General features: G+C 44.0%; 3 protein-coding genes across 3 annotated transcripts; 1 reads left to right on the plus strand and 2 right to left on the minus strand.

Annotated features, from left to right (window-relative positions):
• The first annotated feature begins 154 nt into the window (after nucleotides 1–154).
• LOC125070598 (pachytene checkpoint protein 2 homolog) lies at nucleotides 155–1,771 on the plus strand. Its single transcript, XM_047680531.1, has one exon. It carries the CDS (start codon nucleotides 297–299, stop codon nucleotides 1,581–1,583), a length of 1,287 nt encoding a protein of 428 aa, XP_047536487.1. The 5' UTR covers nucleotides 155–296; the 3' UTR covers nucleotides 1,584–1,771.
• A 326-nt stretch (nucleotides 1,772–2,097) lies between these two features.
• LOC125070597 (transmembrane protein 209) lies at nucleotides 2,098–5,748 on the minus strand. Its single transcript, XM_047680530.1, has 7 exons — nucleotides 5,584–5,748; nucleotides 5,382–5,510; nucleotides 3,911–4,086; nucleotides 3,467–3,829; nucleotides 3,282–3,388; nucleotides 2,972–3,191; nucleotides 2,098–2,592 (listed from the first exon to the last, which is right to left on the minus strand). Coding segments are annotated over exons 1-7 (1,407 nt in total). The 5' UTR covers nucleotides 5,586–5,748; the 3' UTR covers nucleotides 2,098–2,182.
• Nucleotides 5,749–7,252: 1,504 nt separating this feature from the next.
• On the minus strand, nucleotides 7,253–16,331 carry LOC125070594 (endoplasmic reticulum metallopeptidase 1-like). The gene is made up of 12 exons (XM_047680528.1): nucleotides 16,198–16,331; nucleotides 14,411–14,632; nucleotides 14,028–14,175; nucleotides 13,349–13,477; nucleotides 10,915–11,071; nucleotides 10,742–10,844; nucleotides 10,416–10,656; nucleotides 10,168–10,350; nucleotides 9,577–10,097; nucleotides 9,414–9,506; nucleotides 8,676–8,880; nucleotides 7,253–8,611 (listed from the first exon to the last, which is right to left on the minus strand). The coding sequence occupies exons 1-12, from the start codon at nucleotides 16,231–16,233 to the stop codon at nucleotides 8,049–8,051; spliced, it is 2,601 nt and encodes an 866-aa protein (XP_047536484.1). The 5' UTR covers nucleotides 16,234–16,331; the 3' UTR covers nucleotides 7,253–8,048.
• Between the last annotated feature and the right edge of the window lie 909 nt (nucleotides 16,332–17,240).

Here is a 17,240-nt window from a genome sequence, read left to right on the forward strand (position 1 = left end):
AAACACACGGTAAAATTTTACAAAATTTATACACTAGGTACACTTTTCCAGCGACATTTTACCTACTTCAGACTCTTCCTTACTAATCTGTGAGAACTGAGAATCATGTTCTCAATAATAAAATAACTACTCTGTATCTATAACTCTAGTCTCTACTATCTGTGACCTGTGTCTCTCTCTATTATGACATTCAAAAGTAAAGTGGCAGTTATTTCAAAGTTTATAACAAGAGTAAAACCCCATATTAAATACCTATTATTATAAATTATAAAATAAATATATATAATTATACTATAATGAACTCGCCACTTCATGTTGAGGTTTTACAGAAACGAGAAAGTCTTGCAAGTAAGGACTATATCAAAGAAATCGTTCATTCTTATTTAGCAAATTTTAATACGCTAAATCCTGGTGTTACGCTTAAAATCAATGAATTAGAAGAAAATAAAAGTATCAAAGATCACGTAGAATCTATAACATTGTGTGACGATGAACATGTTTCAGAAGTGGCTATTACAGAATGCGAGTTCGTATACCATGTGTATAAGTTTGACATTTTCGGTGTAGAGACCGACACTATGACGGATGCTGCATCTGGTGAAGAAATTGCGGCTGCTGATATTTGGGCGCTGCCAACCGAAGAATTTCATGGCTTGTGGGAAAGTCTCATATACGATTCAAAACTCAAAGAAGAGACATTAAAATTTGTGGAAACTGCTTTTGAATTTGCTGATCGCAGGGTGGACCCGAATATTATTAGTTGGAATCGAGTAGTATTACTACATGGACCCCCGGGTACTGGTAAAACCAGTTTTTGTCGTGCTCTTGCCCAGAAACTGGCTGTACGCTTAGGTGACAAGTTTCCGCGCGTTCGCCTCTTAGAAATTAATGCTCACGGTTTGTTTTCGAAATGGTTCTCTGAAAGTGGAAAGCTCGTTGCTAAGCTATTTGAACATATTCGTGAAATTGTAGAAGATCACAGTCTTCTTGCATGTGTTCTCGTCGACGAAGTAGAATCATTAGCGCACGCGCGTCGTTCGGCGCTGGCGGGCCTGGAACCGTCAGACTCTATACGTGCAGTGAACGCTATATTAACTCAACTAGATAGACTCAAGAGACACCCAAACGCACTCGTCCTGACCACTTCTAACGTGACAGGGGCGATCGACCTCGCATTCGTCGATCGAGCCGACATAAAACGACGCATTGGTCCGCCTTCGGAACGTGCCGCTTATGAAATCCTACGGGGTTGTTGCGATGAAATGATGGCTCGTGGCGTGGTCTCGCCCCGGGAGCAATTGTTCGCACTTCGCATCCTGGAAGCGGTGCGCTTCGCGGACACGGAAGGGTCGCGCGCCTCGTTGCGGCTGTGGGCCGTGGCGCGCGAGGCGGCGGCGGCGCAGGTCTCGGGCCGCGCTATGCGCCGCCTGCCGTTCCTCGCGCGTGCACTGCACACTCGTGGTAAGCCATCCCTTGCTCAGTTCATAGATGCATTACAGACTGCTTTACAACAACAACTGAGTGATGCCAGAGAATTAAAAGACGATTCTCTCTTACCAAATTGTACTTCATGTAATCACTGATTATGATGAAATGAAATTAAGGGTGCAATCTGTGCTCTGATTTTTTGTGATATTATTAAATACCATATTTAGCTAGTGTTATTAGTATTAATTTAAAACAACAATGTAAAACACTATTCTGTTAGTTAATAAGCATAATGTTTGTAATTGTAGAATTATATTTGAATAAAAATAGAACTACTCTGAAATTGATTTTCAATATTTCCTAAATAAAGATAATAATGGATTTAAGGAACACTCATATATTTATTCATTTTTTATTTAAACTAAAAATAGTATAATTTACAGCAAGCATTGAGTAAAACTTAGATTGATAATTGTGCATTGCAAAATTCATAAAAAAATTCACTATCAACTAACTAAAATAAGGTTTTAAAACTAAAGTTATTCAAGTTTTATTTTCTCAATAATGTATCTTAATATTTAAGTTTATTTCAAAGTAAAAATAATACTTGATATATTAACAACAAGAACCATTATTTTTACTAAAATTAAGGGTGTCAAAAAATACAGGTTCAGGTCAAAATACTGTAATATATTCAAAGTCCAAAAGCGATAAAAAACATATCGCAATAAATCTGTACGAAAAGGATCGACGATTAGCGGCCAATAATCCAGAGCATGTTGAGGCCGGCCCGGCCGAGGTGCGTGCGCGCGAGCGCCGGCGGGTCCGAGCGCGCCGCCGCCGCCAGGAACAGCAGCAGCGTGTGCAGCAGGTTGTTGCGGCCGCGCCCCACGTCCAGCGTCTCCTCGCCCAGAGCTAGCGCGTAGTGCGGCGGCCGCGCACTCACGCGCACCACGGCGGGCGGCCCCCCCCGCCGCGCCGCGCCCGCCTCGCGCACGTGCTCGGCGCTGAAGGGCCGCGCGCCGCCGCCGCCCGCCAGCTGCCCGTCCAGGTACGTGGCGAACACGTGCAGCACCAGCTCCGCGTCCGTCGGCTTCGACGCGTCCCAGTCGGAGCCGCCGCGGTCCCACCTGTAGCCGCTCAGGCAGCCGCCCTGCGCCAACTCTGCGGCAACAGATGTGGCAACTCAACATTTGTGAAGTAACCGCGCATGTCTTGCAGAGCTTTTATTTCAGTAGTCTTCAAATTTAATTTGATGGTGAAATCTTTAAAAAATATTTATAAAATAATGAAGCAATTCTCTGTATCTCTGCTAGTTTCTTCTAAAACACTCGATGGATATGAAGATGTTTTATCATCCGACCGAACCTCTGGAACTAAGACATCTCTTGTGCCTGTATTTAACCGGGTCACCGGATAGGATTTTTCGAGCGAGTGGTACCGATCCGAAGGGCTCACACATAGCCTTACCATGAGAATATCACAACTAAAACTATATTTATGACCAAATGTATAATTCTTCGCTCCTAAACGTGCAACGCACCAGCTATGCGCCGGACGACGTAGCTCTGGTCGGGAAAGGGCTCGAGGAAGGGCAGCAGCGGCGCCAGCGCGGGCACGTGCAGCGCCAGCGCGCGCAGCCGCGTCGGCGGCACGCGCCCGCCGCGCAGCGCGCCCGCCTCGCACAGCGCCAACCGCGCCAGCTCCTCGTCCGTCGACCGGATCTCGTGCACCAGCCGCTCCAGGATCGTGACGTGGATCCACTGTGGAATGTCATACGCGTCCGTCGATTATTTCGTTTATTGTACATTTTGCAAGGGCCTCTTAAAAGTAAATATCTCAGGAGATCTTACGAGTCGCAGATTGAGGTTCCACTGGGTTAGACGCTGCGGATCGAGGTCGAGTCGCCACCACACCTGCGGAGATCCCTGCGGTGAACTCTCCTCGAGTTTTCCGAGTCCTGTAATGATAGATCGGTCTCTAATCGTCGTCGACTGTTAAGACTGGACTCGAGGATCTAATCGAAGGGCACTCTCACCGGCGTCGGGGGAGGCGAGCTGGTACACGGGAGGAGGTGCCGCGCGCGCCGGCCCCGCGCCCTCGCCAGCCGACTCGGCCCTCGCGCGCTCCTCGTAGTGTCGCAAGTAATCGGCGAGCGAGCCGCGGTCGGCAAAGAAATGGTCGCCGACGGCGTCGAGCGACGACGGCGAATGTGAGTGTGCGGGCGAGGGGGCTCGGCGCGAGGGCGAGGTGGGTGAGGGGGGCGACGGGGGGGAAGCGGACGCGCGCCACGTGCGCGGCGACAGCGACAGGTCGGCGTCTGAGGTCGGCCACTTCTCACCGTCGCTATCGCTAGCTCGAATGCGAGAGCATTCACTTTGAGTCAAAATGAATGATGAATCTGAAAATAATGTTAGGGAAAATGTTTATTTAAAAATTTTATAAGATATTATATATATAATATAAATTAGTCATTTTTTACCTAAATCGGCACTAGAGAGACCTAGCAATTTTTGTTGGTCTCGTGAAAGAGGCAGTTTAGCTGCTCTCTTGGGAATCATAGATAGAGCATATTGAATTAAATTGGCTGCCAATATACCCGAACAAACGAGCTCCACATAATGTAACATAGAAGTATATCCTGGACATTTACATGATCTAGAAAAAAAAAACATAATGGTATGGAGAACATGGGGTGCCTTATACTTAATTCTCATAAAAGGTATTTTTTCCCACAAAAACAAAGTATGCATAGTCTATTTCAATTGAAGGTATAAACACTGATAAACCTTAAATCAATATATTCTATATGATTTGCCTTAGCTTCGTCATATTATGCACTAAAAACAGTTCTGGATTAATATAAGGTAGACAATAGCACTGAGTAATGTATAAAAGTTTAACAAACTCAAAATCAAATTTAACCTTGATAGAATATTTTTAGCTAGGTTTCTTATTTGCAAACACTACAAAAAAATATATTTTTTAACTAAAATTACCAGCACTATGTGTTATTAATGTAATAGTCTTCTTTGGAAAATTTCAAAAGCTTAGCCAAATTTTTGTAGCTGACAAAGCTACAAATTGGATCTAAAGTTTAAGCACAAAACCTATAAATTAGTGGATGTAGGCAGTATAGTTTTCGAGGAATCATTGTAAAATTTTAAGTTCCAATTTTAACTAATTAGTATCCACAGTAAATAGTGATTGAACATTATCTATGATTGTACAGTCACAAAGGCACACCACGGTTTTTGCTGTTTTCATTTTTCCTTTGTTTACATATTGGACTGCTTTTTTTAAATTAATACACTACACAGCCTTTCATCCGTTATAGCAACTATAGTTGGCTATTGCGAAAGAGGATTTTTATTTATTCTTGGCTACTTAGTTGTCATTTCTCAATACATAACCAGGTTGTGATTAAACAATAGCATTGCCACTGTAGCAACATTTTGCAATCAAGGAGTTTTATTTTTTGTATAATTTTTTTCAGTATAATCTTCATATGATGTCTAGTTATAAATATATTTAAAGTTCATTCAAAATATATTTATAACCAGAAAAGTAGAAGTTTATCATTTGTTTCCACTTCGATAGCCATTGCTAACTTCTATTTTTTAGTTTATTGAAAAAAGGTTGGCAAATTAACAAGTATTTGCAAATTGTGGCCACAAACTACTATGTAAACACTGCTCTACAACATTTGCACTGTACAAATAATAACCCTTATGTTATCGATAGAAAACTCTTAGTATTTAATTTTGTATTAGGTTGAAATGAATGACATTTACTAGTATTGATGCTGTAAAGTTTATAGAAACAAAATTTTGATGTATTCTACATGTTACTTTTAAAAACTGACGTTTGTTACTCGGAGCTACATATAACCTTATAGATCAAATAATCATTATTAGAACAGGATTGTTAATGGTTATTAAAACCATACTTACAAGTCATATGCAAATATCAGCAAAAATACAGCATTCAGAATTATCCATTTTATAGAATTTGAACGTTTTTTATTTATATAATTTAAATCGATTGTTCGTTGAACCAGTTTTGAGTTTGAGCTAGGAGACCTAAAACAAAATAACAAATTAACCTCAAATCAATAACTATAAATTACAGCATAAAATTCAATACAAAACCTACATTTTTATGAGAAGATGCAATACTACACGTGAAAAGTAAATTAAATTTCATCGATTGAAATTAAAGCTATCGTTAGGCTTTCCATTAGTATTTTGGAGGCAAAACTATACATGAAACTAATTCAAAAATGTAAATAATACCATGGGTATTGGGTACCGGTGACATAACAGAGTATACAAATTACAATTACATTTCATTCGTGTAATCCACAGATTAAATAGATTTCCTCGTAATAAATTTATTGGTTTTAACTACAATTTAATAATGCAAAATGAAAAAACTTATACTAAATAAAAAAATATTGGAATTTATTAGTTCTTTATGATCTATTAGAATGAATAATAAAAAATAAATACCTTTATAAATTTTGACTTATACCCCAAAATAATGTAATAACTATTTACAAATTGATGAATTTCATTCAACCATTTGATTTTATTCGACTGTTTCATTTAACTCTGTTACTAAAGTTTAATGATGCTATTAAATATTATTGTTGAAAAATAGTTGTATATTCTCAATCAAGCACTTACTTTTTTTTATAAATCACGCGTATAATTCAATTGTCAGGTGGCAGGAACCATTAATTTTGCTATTTCAAGTGTTCGTTAATTATAATTTTCGTCTGCTTACGCCCGATACCAATAATTAAGAGTGGCGAAATTGAACTGAAATTTGATTTGATTAGCCGTTTTCACAACTTTTTTGAAAGGGATTATAAGCCAAATATTTATGAGTTACTGATATTTGACAAATTATTTCTTAAAAATACGTGTTTTTTAAATGTTCATATTTCAATATAAATCGAACGCTGTACCTATAAAAATGAGTTGCAAGTTATTTCTGTAAGCACTACATAAACGAGCAGATTATCTTCTCTAGAATACTGATCTGATCTTCAATAATGATACAAAAAAGTATTCCTGTATAATTTTAGAGGAAAAAAGGAATGAAAACCAGAAAACCATGTACAATGTGGCAATGTTATTTGCCACCGGGTCGGTCCTGGTACTTCTCTGGTCAGCAGAGTGGACTCTGTGAGCGGCCTCGTCGGCAAGAAGGGGAGAAGGTTTCTCGTTACGAACATTCGAGGTGTGGTTATACACCGCCGCAGGGCGTCAGCATTTGACGCCCGCCCTCAGGGCGGACTCGGGGGAGTCAGTCACATTACGGGACGGAGGCAGAGGAAGGCGCACGTTCATATATCATCGCCTTATGGCGGCTGCCGCTGGTGGGGCTGCGGTTAGCCGCGAGGGTTCCCGTAGCCCCATCATTATGTGGTGCGGTGGAAACTCGAGGAGGTTTTAGTGTGTAAGACGGGGCACTAGGCCCCGGGGAGACCCACATACCCGACCCGGTCCCCCAACCAGGCGGCATGCATAAATGCATTTCCTTCTAGTAAAACAAAAAAAAAAGTTTTATTATAGAAATATATGATTTTAAATTGTTTATAGGGCCAGTTTCTTACGCCACTCCTATCGCTAGTCGCCGAACTCAGTTTTTTATTTCTACTTTCTTATCTTGCCACTTAGACTGATGGCCTGATATTATAAATTATCATTATCAGTAAGTTAACATATTTATCCCGTGGAATATATTTAAACAAAAAATACATACATTATATTTTAAACAATAAGAAAAAACTGTATTGTAAAAATAAATACCAAAGTAATTATAACTAAACTTTATTTACAAAAGTAGCATAAAATCAAGTCAACATCTCCGAGGAATTAAATAATACCGAACAGGTAAACACAATCAACCCTAAATCGTCGAGTAGCCGTTACGATATCGAAGCACAGGACTGCAAGCATGTCAGCCGCCCGGCGCCCCTCGCGTGACGTGTCCGCTGCTAGCTAGTGTGTGCATTTGTTCTCGAGTCTATTATTTCGAGTGCCTTAACTAATTCATTGAACATTTAAATAGTGTTGTCAAGTCGCAGTCGCCACTCGCTGGGGCTGCTACGCAATAATTTTACTAAAATAATCCTAAGACACCCTTGGTTTCCATCCAATTACTTATCTTTAGTTCCCGTTTACGAATGATAACAGCGAGTCGTGCCATAGTCTTACTATTGCTATATTCGATTCATAGCCCTAGACATCTGAGGTAAAGGAATTTATAAAAACACAAGCGTTTATTTGTTTTTAAATCTAAAACTCTAAAAGTAGATACTTTAGCATCGAATGTTTGGTCTGATACTCGTAGTTCCAATTAAAATTATTGCACACATTTTATATTAATCAAATAAATATAACGGCGAACCCACGAGCGGGTCGCTACGTCGGCCGACTGCGGACTCTGCAGCGGGCCGCGCCGATGAGGACGGACTGCTGGCTCGCCGTTTACGAACAACGAGGCGTAGTCAATCATATACGTCTGTATGAGAGGGCGACGGCCGAACCGTCTGGGTCACGTTTGACAGTCATCGCTAACGACGGAGACGAAAGGCGGACCCGCGCGCGCTAGAGTTCCAGCAGATGCAGGTCCACGCCCCAGCCCGTGGCCGCCACGGACGCCGGCAGCGCCGCCAGCAGCCGCGCGTGCCGCTCGTGGCGCTGCCCCGCGCCGAACATGGCGTGCCCCGCCGCCGACACCTGCAGCCACGCGCCCCCCGCGCGCCCCGCGCCCGCCGCGCGCCGCACGGTGCAGCGCAGGCGCCACGGCCGCGGCCGGCGCGCGTGGTGCAGCGCGACGAAGTACGTGAGGCGCGCGCCCCAGCGCGGGCCCGGCTGCGGCGCGCCCTCCAGCTCCGAGCACCACGGCACGTGCGCGCCGGCCGCCGGCGACAGGATCACCACCACGTGGCTCGGGCCCTCCAGCTCGAGCGACAGCGTGCGCGCGTCGGGGCTCTCGTGCGGCAGCAGCTCGGCGCGCACGCGCAGCTCGGCCAGCGGCGGCCCGGGCGCCGGCAGGCGGTGGCCGCGCGACACCAGCGACAGCACGGGCAGGAAGTAGGGCGCGCCGCAGTACAGCCAGCGCGCGCACTCGTCGGCCGAGCTGGCGCGCGCCTCCCGCATGCCGCCCACTGCGCACGAGTCGGGTCAGGCGGGGAGGGGCGGGCGCCGCACGCGGGGCGGGGCGGGTCTCACCGTGCGCGTCCAGCGAGTGCGGCGTGTTGACGTCCAGCTCGGGCAGCCAGTAGAAGTCCTCCACGACGGGCTCCGGCGCGTGCAGCGTGCGGCGCGTGTGGAACAGCATGACGCGCTGCGGGCGCTCGGCGCTGTAGGCCGCGCCCAGCGGCGTCAGCAGCACCAGCGCGACCGTCAGCGCGGACACCAGCGCGCCCGCATATATCTGGGAGTCGATTTCGACTCGTTACGAGGTATATGGTTAAAAAAAAATAAAATATATCCCGCTGAGTTTCTTTCGCCGGTTCTTTTCAGGTCTGAGGTGCTAAATTCCGAACCGGTGGTAGATTTTTGACAATCAATAAGCAAGTATATACACTTCTATATTGAATAAAGATTTTTGACTTTGACTTTGACTTTGATACGCGCCTCACGACCTTTGTGCCTCGTCCCGCACTGATTTGATCTCAATAATCGACTAAGAAGGAGTCGAACGAATAAAGCCATTACACGTAAAAGTATCCGCGGCTTGTGTCAGAGTTTGTTTTGTGGAATATCACACCATCTTTAGACGTCAAACTAAATGAAAAATATATGAATACTCATAATAACGTTACTGTATTTATTATTAAAACACCACCTATCTCATACCCCAAATACGAATAAAGCCTACTTTCATTTAGGTTGTATTCATATTTTGTATTTTTTATTCTCTTTGTCGTGTACAATAAAAGGTATCGAGTAATAATATGTGAATACCAGCGGGGCAGGCTTGCGCGCGGCGGCCACCAGCGGCAGCATCCAGCTGAACGTCGTGAGCGTGAGCGACGACACGACCAGCGACATCATCACCTGCGAAACGACAGCCCCGTATCATATGCCGATTCCGGCTCGATCCGAAGGCGTATGGGGCACAACTGACGTCGGCGGGTAGAGGTGCGGTGCCGGCGCGGCCCATGATGGGCACGAACATGTCCACCGAGCCCAGCGCCAGGTACGCGGACTGCAGCGCCGGCAGCGCAGACAGCGCCGCGTGCAGCGCCGCACCGGCCGCGGGCGAGCAGCGGGGCAGCGCCGCCAACGCCGGCAGCGTCCACAGCAGCGGCAGGAAGGCCGAGCGCAGGCCCGCCAGGGCGCCCGCCGCCAGCACCACGCCGGCCCACAGCGCCAGCGCGTCGCGCCACGCGCGCCACTCCCACCAGCCGCGCACGGGGGCCGAGGCGCGCCACGCGTAGCGCGCGTCCGCCCACGCGCCGCACAGCGCCGGCAGCGCGTACAGCGGCACGAGCAGGCCGGGCGACGCGTAGAAGGCGAGGCGCGCGCCGGCCGCGTGCAGCAGCAGCGCCGGCAGCAGCGCCGCCGCCACGCCCGCCAGCTGCGCCAGCGCCACGCCGCGCGCCGCGCGCAGCACCACGCGCCACCACGCGCGCCGCGACATGTACACTGCGGCCGGTGGGACGCTTTTAGGCTGTGGGTGACGGCAGCCCCGAGGACGAGATGAGGATGGACCTACGTTGTCTAGCGGCGTCGTCGGCCGACAGGTGCAGGGACAGCGCGAGCGTCGCAAGCGTGACGACGACGGCCAGCGCGGCGGCGGGCGCGCGGGCGGCGATCACGAACGCGCCGACCACGTCGAAGAACACCGGCTGTCGTTCTCGTTCCGTGGCGAGCTCGAGTCGCTCGTTGCTCAGCAGACCTGCGAGCCCACGGGCACCGTCAGACCGGACTTCGCGCGCCGACTCGCTTCCCCGCCTCACTCACCGAGCGTCAGCGCCAGCACGTTGTCGCCGGTGCGCTGGAGCGCCGCGGGCGGCACGCGCGAGGCTGTGTCGAGGCGCGTGTGGTACACGTAGCCGTTGCTGCTCCACGCGAGGTCGACGCCCGACAGGTCACCGTAGTCGCGGAAGATGCGGAAGTCCGTGTCTGCCGGGATGAGCCCGCTCTCGAACAGCTCCTGCGCCAGCGACGAGGCGAAAGGGTGCGGCACCGCGCCCGCGTACACCTGCGGACCGGACGAGCGTCACGACTCGACAATTTTACTCGCGTAGGATCCCAAAGCTGGAGCACGAAGCCAACCGAAGTATCACCTCCATGATCCAGGGGTCGTGCGGGCCGGCCTGGAACAGCACCTCGCGGCCGCCCGCGCCGCACGCCTCGATGTTGATGAACGCGCGCACAGATTTCGCCCAGCTGTTTACGAACACACGCGTCTTTACTATGGCGGACAACGTCGGCTGCAGAGAGAGGGGGCGGCGCTCACGGGTGCTGGGTGACGAAGGCGTGCGAGGCCTGCAGGATGTTCTCCTCGGCGCCGTTGAGCAGCACGATGACGTCGTGGCGCAGCGGGCGCGGCGCGGCCACGAGCGCGCGCAGCGTCTCCAGCGCCACCGCGCAGCCCGCGCCGTCGTCGCTCGCGCCTGCGCCGCGCCAGAGCCACTTTAAATATCTTACGTCGGATGCTCATTCGCACCAGAATATTTCTTTGTTTGTAGTTTAGCTCCCAGTGGAGTTCCGAGTGAGGAGTAAATTTTTTCTCTCATTGGAATACTTTAGAGAGATATATTTTAATTATTGGCAACTGGCTGCGCGCTGCGGCTTCACACGAATCATTCCGTATTTTCTACTTACATTTAATTAAAATTAAATATTTTTTATATAATTTAAATTTAATTTTCTATTTAAAAATTTATATATCCAATCAAAGTTATTCTACTATTTCTTTTACACTACACTTCACTATTTAGTAATAATGAAAGGTTGTCTAAATTAAGTACCCACTCACTCGAGAGTATATACTCGGATTGAAGTAATTCGCTGTCGATAAGTATTGCTAGTTAATTACTTCAGAATTACTTTGAGAAGAATAATTAGGAGCACATTTCACCGCTCTGTTCCAATGCGGTTTGGAATGCAGTGAACATGAATTGTATTGCTAGTTTTTGTGAGTCCAGAAATGAAGCAAAACTTACCTCCTTATGATAGAAATATATGTGATAAAAGCACGCGCGTATATCTCTCACACTAGCATGCATTATAGTGATACACGTGATCTAAATAACGAACAATTGACTTGTGATCACATTGGACGAGGACTTCGCGACGCCGGGGAAGCATCTCCGCTGAAAGTTGGCCATTTGAGTGCTTGCAAGTTGCAACATGAACCATTTTTTCAATTAACAGTCAATGATGAACTTTAAAGGTTATCGTTTTTAATTTCTTAACGGATACTTATTATTTCATACCGATGATTTAAGGGCATTACATGTTATTCGGATAAGGGGTTACATTTGCTGCTACGCGAACCTACGATTCATACGCGACTCCTGATAATGAAGAAAAATATTTTTCACATGTTTCGTGTCTGCAATCGACAAGCGGCTCGGTTTCACGATTAGTATTTCATTAACAATCGAAAATGCGAAAAGAAAAAAATAGTGTAGTTAGACATACAATTTAAAATAGTCGTTTGCTTTTAACACATTTATGACATAGTTCTCTCAACTAGTGGATTTAAAATGTAATTGTGTAAAGTAGATACTTATTCGTATTGGGAAGCATTTTTATTTACAGTGATTAAATTTCGTCCACCTTGACTCCGGCGCGGCGTTCGCTCAAACAATTATTCAGTTAAGCGGACGACACGCTCGCCTCATTTTGTGACTGCTCTGTCTATTGTATTTTGTATTATATAAACAGCTGCGCGGAAACCGACGCGCGACGGACCGAATGTCAAATAATATGTTGCTTTTCATCCAGGAATTAACATTAAATACGATCCTAAATAATGATGTATGTAGTATAAAAGGTAATAAAGACATTGTTTTTATAGGCGCTTCTTCTCGGTAGTTTAACTTTATATCACTATATCTATTTTATAGGTAGGCGGATCAACTGCTATGTAGTCACCACCATAAATAATAACCATTCCTTACATCATACAAATTAAACTGTGTATTCCAATTTAGGGTGACCGACGTTTGTTGCTCAACAAAATAATGTAATTAACGAAAGTCAAAAAAATTTTTCACAAGAATCAATACAAAGTTTTATTTGTGCAAAAACCTGACTATTTAATTTGCCGTCGATTATCGGTTCACATTCAATTTGCGGTTTTATATAACACTCGCAATGTTTACGGGCCACGTCAACGTCCTTCCTTTCCGTTAATAAGCTGAACATTTTTATGACGTTCTTGGAGGTGGTTCACTGTTAGCGTCGTCACCTTCAATGATCAAAACCCAAATTTATAAATACTATTTTATTTTTTGTTTTAAGTTCAACGAGGGTAATGCTCATGTCGGGGCAAAGCTAACGATTATTTAATAACTCCACATAATCTCAAATTTCTCAAGATATCGAGTACAACAAGATCGTATCACTAATTATGACTCACTTTTCATTTACGAGTTCGACTACGATACTGAACTATAATACCTAATTGGTTAATTATATGATAGCGATCGTGGCCTCCTGACCGGTATCGCTCACGGCAGCCGATCGCAACGGAAACTGGCACACCGCGCGATAACATTTCCTTCAAGGTTGGTTTGGCCGGCGCACAAAATCCTCCATTGTCATCCAACGGGAGTGAAACGGCAACGCGCTTGTCGTGGGCGGGTGGAGTGAGTGGAGCGAGTGGAGTGTGTAGAGTGTGTGGAGTGCGTGGAGTGTGGGAGCGTGTGGCGCGCACTCACCGGGGCTGTCGGGCACGGTGTCGAAGTGGCAGTTGAGCAGCAGCGCGGTGCGCGCGCGCGGCGAGCGGCCGCCGGCGGCGCGCGCGCGCACGGCCACGCTCTGCACGTCGCGGTACACGTTGCTCATGCCTGCGCGCCATATCATTTAGCTACAGGAAATCTCCTTTATACCACTTCCACCGTAAACTTAAGCCAACCCATCAGCCACGAATGTTATATGAGCAATCACTCGTGAGGTCGAAAGTTCCCTCAGTAATAATAACTTTACTGGGGAAAATTAGTCTATAGTCAATTCTATTACTAGAGATGCCTTGCCGTATGGTTGAATCGAATTAACAATACTTTCATTCGACATTTGAATTCGAAAAATATCAAGTAATATGTACATAGTTAGTCTCGTCGTCCACAGACAGATGACTTCGTTTTCAAACAACACAGTTAAAACACGTCTTACGTTACTCTATTGTGTAGCTCTGTAGTGTGTAGCTAATCGAGTTTCCCGAACACAAGCATGAATTTCTGGACAATCTAAAATAAGCACTTCCACAAATCGGTGTTTTGGTTTTCTTGCAACACATTACACTACGCCATTTTATGTCCGTTTATTGTTTGATATGCAAAACTACAGCGGAAGACACACACACAGCTGACCCCACGAGTCCTGTGTCAAACAACTTACCGTCGAGGAAGGTGAGCGAAAAGGCGCCGCTGGCCGAGAACACGTCGTAGTCGACGCGGTTGTGCGGCGACGCCTGCGCCGCGATGCTCTTCACGGCCTCCACCAGAATCTGCACCGCTAACACTTCGTTTTCATAGCTGCCTGCCACCTGCGAATATGCACCGGCACTATTCGTAAACAATTAATATTGTACTATTCGACCTAATCTCAGACACGCGTCGAGGAATTTATTAAATTAAATTATGGTAATGTAACAATGTCAACATGCATCTTAAAGAATCTCACATGTCGTATCATCAGACAAAAATATAATGACCTTGAAATTAGTTTTTATTATTTTCTGCAATTGATTGTGTCAAGTCTTTCGGAACATTATACTTTACCCTCGGACCGATAGAGGTGAGGTTGACGAGATGCTCGTGCGCTATCTCTGCTATGAAGTGGTCTGCCGGCGCGGAGCGATCGAGAGGTTCGGGTAGGCGACGGTCCACCAGCGCCGCCACCACCAGCGACAGCGACGTGACGACGGCAGCCACCGCCACCCAGCGAAGTGGTACCACGCCATCTTCGAATACGTTCTCCTTTACCACCTGCCCGTGCCTGTGCTGTGACATCACGTGACATAGTTTACAAATTTATGACATTTTTATTTGCATTCCATATTATCTGACAAGATATCGAAACAGATTCCTTGACGGCACGTCCGCCTCTTTAGCTCGATTGGAAGATAATTTGTTTCCTACAGTGGAACATTTCTGGAAACTCCCGCCGCTTCTGTCTGTTTGTCCGAACGCGATAAACATCGAACTGATTCATTAAAAGGTTTTGGGTGAATTAGCTGAAACATGACGATAATTATATTGAAGTTTTACTGGCACGCACCGCATGAACAAACAGTTATATGTATTAGGATTTATAGGTTATATTTATTATTATTATTATACCCGCGCAAAACCCGGGTGGGTTAGATTAATATAAAGAATTAAACGATAATCTGAAAAATCCCCGCTCGTAACGAATATTTCTACACAGGACAGTATTTTATTTTTATTTATTACTAGATGTTCCGACTCGGCACGGGGTTTCTATCTATCATCTATGGTAGAATTGAATCTGGTGCTATTTTTTAAATAATGAGTTATAAACATTTGCTAACCGATGTCTCTGTCCGTATTGTGCTAATTCTACGAACTTCATGTCTCGCGTATTTTTTCATGCGTTTTTTTAAATATTTTTTAATATGTTTATTTGTACAATGCACGTGGGAACTAATTGCAAAGTGTAAAAGACTATATTTATTCACGTTCATTTAAAAGACGTCACAGAATTAAGTAAGTAGTAGGTAATATGTGATAAGGATTAACACTTTGCGACAATTAAATTAAACTAAAGTTGTTTTCAGCACAGTAACAGTCAATGTGATTGTGATATTAAGACATAACCCACATAAGTAGTGTTTTTGTGTATGGTTTTGAACATCGAAGGAAGTCTAGTGATTGCTGATTGTACTCGCAACAAAAATATGTATCGGAACCAACTATTTATGATACGATAATATTTGTCGCAATTGTTTAGAGTTCAAGTAACTAAACGATAGATACTACTTATAGAATGATGACTGAGTTGTTAAGATAACAGATGTAGGTTAAATCTTCCTATAAGACCAAGTGTTCTAGGCGAAGCGTGTTACGTGCTGTAATATTTTTGACTTACCTGTATATTCGAGATTCTTAAATTTTATACACCTATCATTGAATATTTTATAAAAAACAAAACCTTTGCGGTCGTTATATCGATTGCGGTACATAATTTAACTCTCGGGAGCTTTTGACCTCGTGCGAAATGCCGCACTGTATTACATGATATATTTTTATTTAATGTTCTACATAATATAAAAATATGTTTTTAATTTGGGTTCAGAAATTCATCGAAACCAAATTAATTCAAAGTAGGTATGTAATTGTGCCCGAGACATATCTATGGAATTAAATAATTTTACAATCCTTATCTTAAATACAAAAAAAAATCTTCAGGTGTGCGTCGAGAAATAATATTATTGCCAAGCATATTATTATTAAAATTAAAAATTATAATTGAACGAAAGATTCCAAGCTACAACAGCATGAAATGAATAACACAACTCGTATTTAAAAATATCATAAAATATTACCATTTTTATATTATTACTCTTGTTTGGTAAATACATATTAATTTAAGTCACATATTTTTACTTTTTGTAAAGTAAAAATATTTTATCAAACGTAATTCACAACAAAAACGACCGGACCACATACAATTACAAAAACATTGAGAATCTGACGTAAGGTGCGTTTGACAAATTGACAGACTTCTCAAGGCTGACACTGCTAAATCTGTTAAGCTGACATTGACTAGTGTTGCACATCGATAGTTAAGGTGTTAGCGATAGTATCGAGAGTATTGTCACGTGTCAATACTATCGATAGTATCGGTAGCTCTCTATGACCAATACTATAGTATTGTATAGTAAAACCATTACTTTTAAACTAAGCTATTGATCGGTATCGATAGTTTTGTACTATCAATAGCCAGTATTTTTCCGATAGTATTACTGTCCAAGATAAGTTATTTCGTAGGCCAGGTAACGACAATATAATTTAATAAGTTTAATTAAATTTGCGCCAGTAAGGACTATAAGAATAAATACAGTTAGTACTTTTTTTCGATTTATTAAAAAACATTAAAATTCACCCTTGAGCTTAAAAATGTGTGAAGTGTAAAATTTACATTATACATACGACTGTCGATGTTTCAAAGAAGCGTTTCAAAAAAAATAACAATATTCAGTGATAAATCAGGGCCTCGATTCAAGAAACATTAAAGAGAGCTTTGACTTCGTCATTATCCTTTTCTCAAAATTCATTCACTGACTCTCGATAGTCCAAAACTATCGATACTATCGATAGTATCAATAGTAAAGTATCGATAGTATTGGTCAAAACGATACTATCGACAGTACTATCGATATCCTAAATAATTTTCGAGGTCAACTATCGATAGTTCTGCAGCACAGCATTAGATAGAAATAACGAAGGTATATATAAAACAGAACTATAAAAACCATTAAACAAAACATTGATAGATAAAACAAAATAATATATAAAACAGGATTCATAAAAATGTATATAATTAGCTTGTGCTTGGTTGAGGTTGATTTTTCTAATTAATTCCTCA

Source organism: Vanessa atalanta, chromosome 17, assembly GCF_905147765.1.
Source record: "Vanessa atalanta chromosome 17, ilVanAtal1.2, whole genome shotgun sequence".
Lineage (NCBI taxonomy): Eukaryota > Metazoa > Arthropoda > Insecta > Lepidoptera > Nymphalidae > Vanessa > Vanessa atalanta.